Source organism: Bipolaris zeicola, assembly GCF_000523435.1.
Source record: "Bipolaris zeicola 26-R-13 unplaced genomic scaffold scaffold_695, whole genome shotgun sequence".
NCBI lineage: Eukaryota > Fungi > Ascomycota > Dothideomycetes > Pleosporales > Pleosporaceae > Bipolaris > Bipolaris zeicola.
In genome coordinates this window covers 1-1,996 of record NW_006912744.1, presented here as the reverse complement: position 1 = coordinate 1,996, position 1,996 = coordinate 1, and the positions used below count along the sequence as shown (strand labels likewise).

Here is a 1,996-nt window from a genome sequence, read left to right as displayed (position 1 = left end):
AGCCCGTTACAACTGTGTTTTATTTTAGTGCCGGCGCGTTAATATTGTAATATTAACACTAAACCTTTTTACAGCTGCGTGATATAAGAGTTAGCCTTCTGCGGCTTATGAGTTAATTGCCGCAATCGCTTTTACAAGAGCTGTCATAGTGGTGGAGTTATCACGTGTTGAAAATGATGGGTGGATATTTTGATGGGGTAAATGGTGTTGCATTGGCTGAACTGTTGCACGCACTGACCACACGCAGTACACGTTACACCGCAATACCGGCAACGACGGCAATTTAAAATCTATTTTTATGCGCATTACCTGCGCATGTTCCGATCCGTGTGTCGTCGATCGTAAGCTCATTCCGTAACCACTGATCATCACCCTGCAAACATTTCCCCGATACACGGGTTACTTCCCTGCAGCTTCCGTATTCACGGGGTTGTAGGTATTTCCTCCGCCAAGTATAGCGATGTTAGCCTTTGCTAGGGTAACGAAGCTTCGGCAAAGGTTATTGACCACCCCAATAATAAGTAAACGTCACCCCATAAGCAGGGGTATGTATTAATACGGTACTTTTTAATCTCAGCTAGTATAATTTATGTTTTCGTACTCTATACTACGTAGCGCGGTAATTTACTCTCCTCTCTCTTCTCTCTTCTCTTCCTTCCCTTTACTCTCTTCTTTTTACCTACTTTCTCTTTCTTACTATTATTTTAATAAAGAAAGAAAAGAGAGGTAGAAGATAAAAGAAGGAAGTAGAGAGAGTGAAAAAAGAGTAAGAGAAGAGAAATATATTTTCTTTCCTTTTACTTTACGAGCATAAGATACGATAGATTTCCTTAGCCCAAAAAAAAGCAGGGGGGCCCTGCTTATGGGTGACGTTGACTTATTATGGGGTAGTGGTCAATAACGTTTGCGCGAAGCTTCGTGTTCTCGGTCATATGAGCTTACGATGTTGCGGATCATAGCCTAGATGAGCGCCGAGATGGACCACCTTCGTCATTGCAAGGGATCCGCATACGAGACCAAAAGACGTATAAAAAGTGAGACGCAGTACCTCACAACTTGCTAATACAATCTACAACAATATCCAACTTTCGCTTCCAATTCACTTAACGAGCTATCAAACATACCTCAACATGAAGTACGCCACCGCCACAATCGCCGCCGTCACCATGGCTCTCGCATCCGCAAAGGACTGCAACCTGCCCCCCATCTCTGAAGCCGTCGTCCCCGGCGACGTCTTTAAGCTCGTGGCTCTCCCCAAGGTCGCCAATGAGATCGAATGCGAGCCCTTCCAAGCCAAGAACAACGACCTCCTGATCGGCGATAGTTTCCAGAGCGCAAACTGCACTACACGACTCCCCCGTGACCATGCGTCGTTCGTCCTCAACGGTCAGGGTCTCCTCTTCCTCTACACCGGCGACACGCCCGACAACTTCGAAGCCCAGGAGATATTCGTCGACCGCTCTGGCATGGGCCAAGGTAACATACAATACACCACCGGCCTCCCTGCAAATATTGGCCGCAACCAGGAGTTGGGTCCTTTCAAGATTACCGAGACTAGCGACCTTGTCTTTGATAACGGCAATGGTGCCGTTACGGCTTTCCAGGCTTGTCCCCCAGCTGACGGTGACAAGTTGACAGGCTGGAAGGTCTGGCTTGCGGGCAATGACAAGCCGGCCGGTAGCGAGGGTTGTGTTGAGCTGAATGCTAGAGCTGTCAAGGAGACGAACCCTGAGGCTTGCGAGTACTCCGTTTACAAAGCTTAGAAAAGTGGTTAGTAATAGATATATATACAATAATAATGCAATAGATTCAAATTGCTATCATAATTTATGTCTTGAAAATTTCCTCTAAATATTAGTAAGTGTAACGGCGCAGGCAAGACTACTCGGATCAGTATCGGNAGTAGTGTCACTCAGAGGCATATGGGAGTGCGTGGGACATCAAACGAGCCTTGATTCGAATAGACACCTATAGGCCTTGTACGAAAGGATATCAA

The 1,996-nt window shown here is 46.3% G+C and overlaps 2 protein-coding genes across 2 annotated transcripts; one reads left to right on the top strand and one right to left on the bottom strand.

Moving 5' to 3' along the window:
• Positions 1-105: 105 nt before the first annotated feature.
• Positions 106-306, bottom strand: COCCADRAFT_113685 (uncharacterized protein; the record flags this gene model as incomplete). Its single annotated transcript, XM_007720840.1, has 1 exon — positions 106-306. One exon carries the CDS (start codon positions 304-306, stop codon positions 106-108), a length of 201 nt encoding a protein of 66 aa, XP_007719030.1.
• Positions 307-1,130: 824 nt separating this feature from the next.
• COCCADRAFT_10532 (uncharacterized protein) lies at positions 1,131-1,763 on the top strand (the record flags this gene model as incomplete). Its single annotated transcript, XM_007720839.1, has 1 exon — positions 1,131-1,763. One exon carries the CDS (start codon positions 1,131-1,133, stop codon positions 1,761-1,763), a length of 633 nt encoding a protein of 210 aa, XP_007719029.1.
• Between the last annotated feature and the right edge of the window lie 233 nt (positions 1,764-1,996).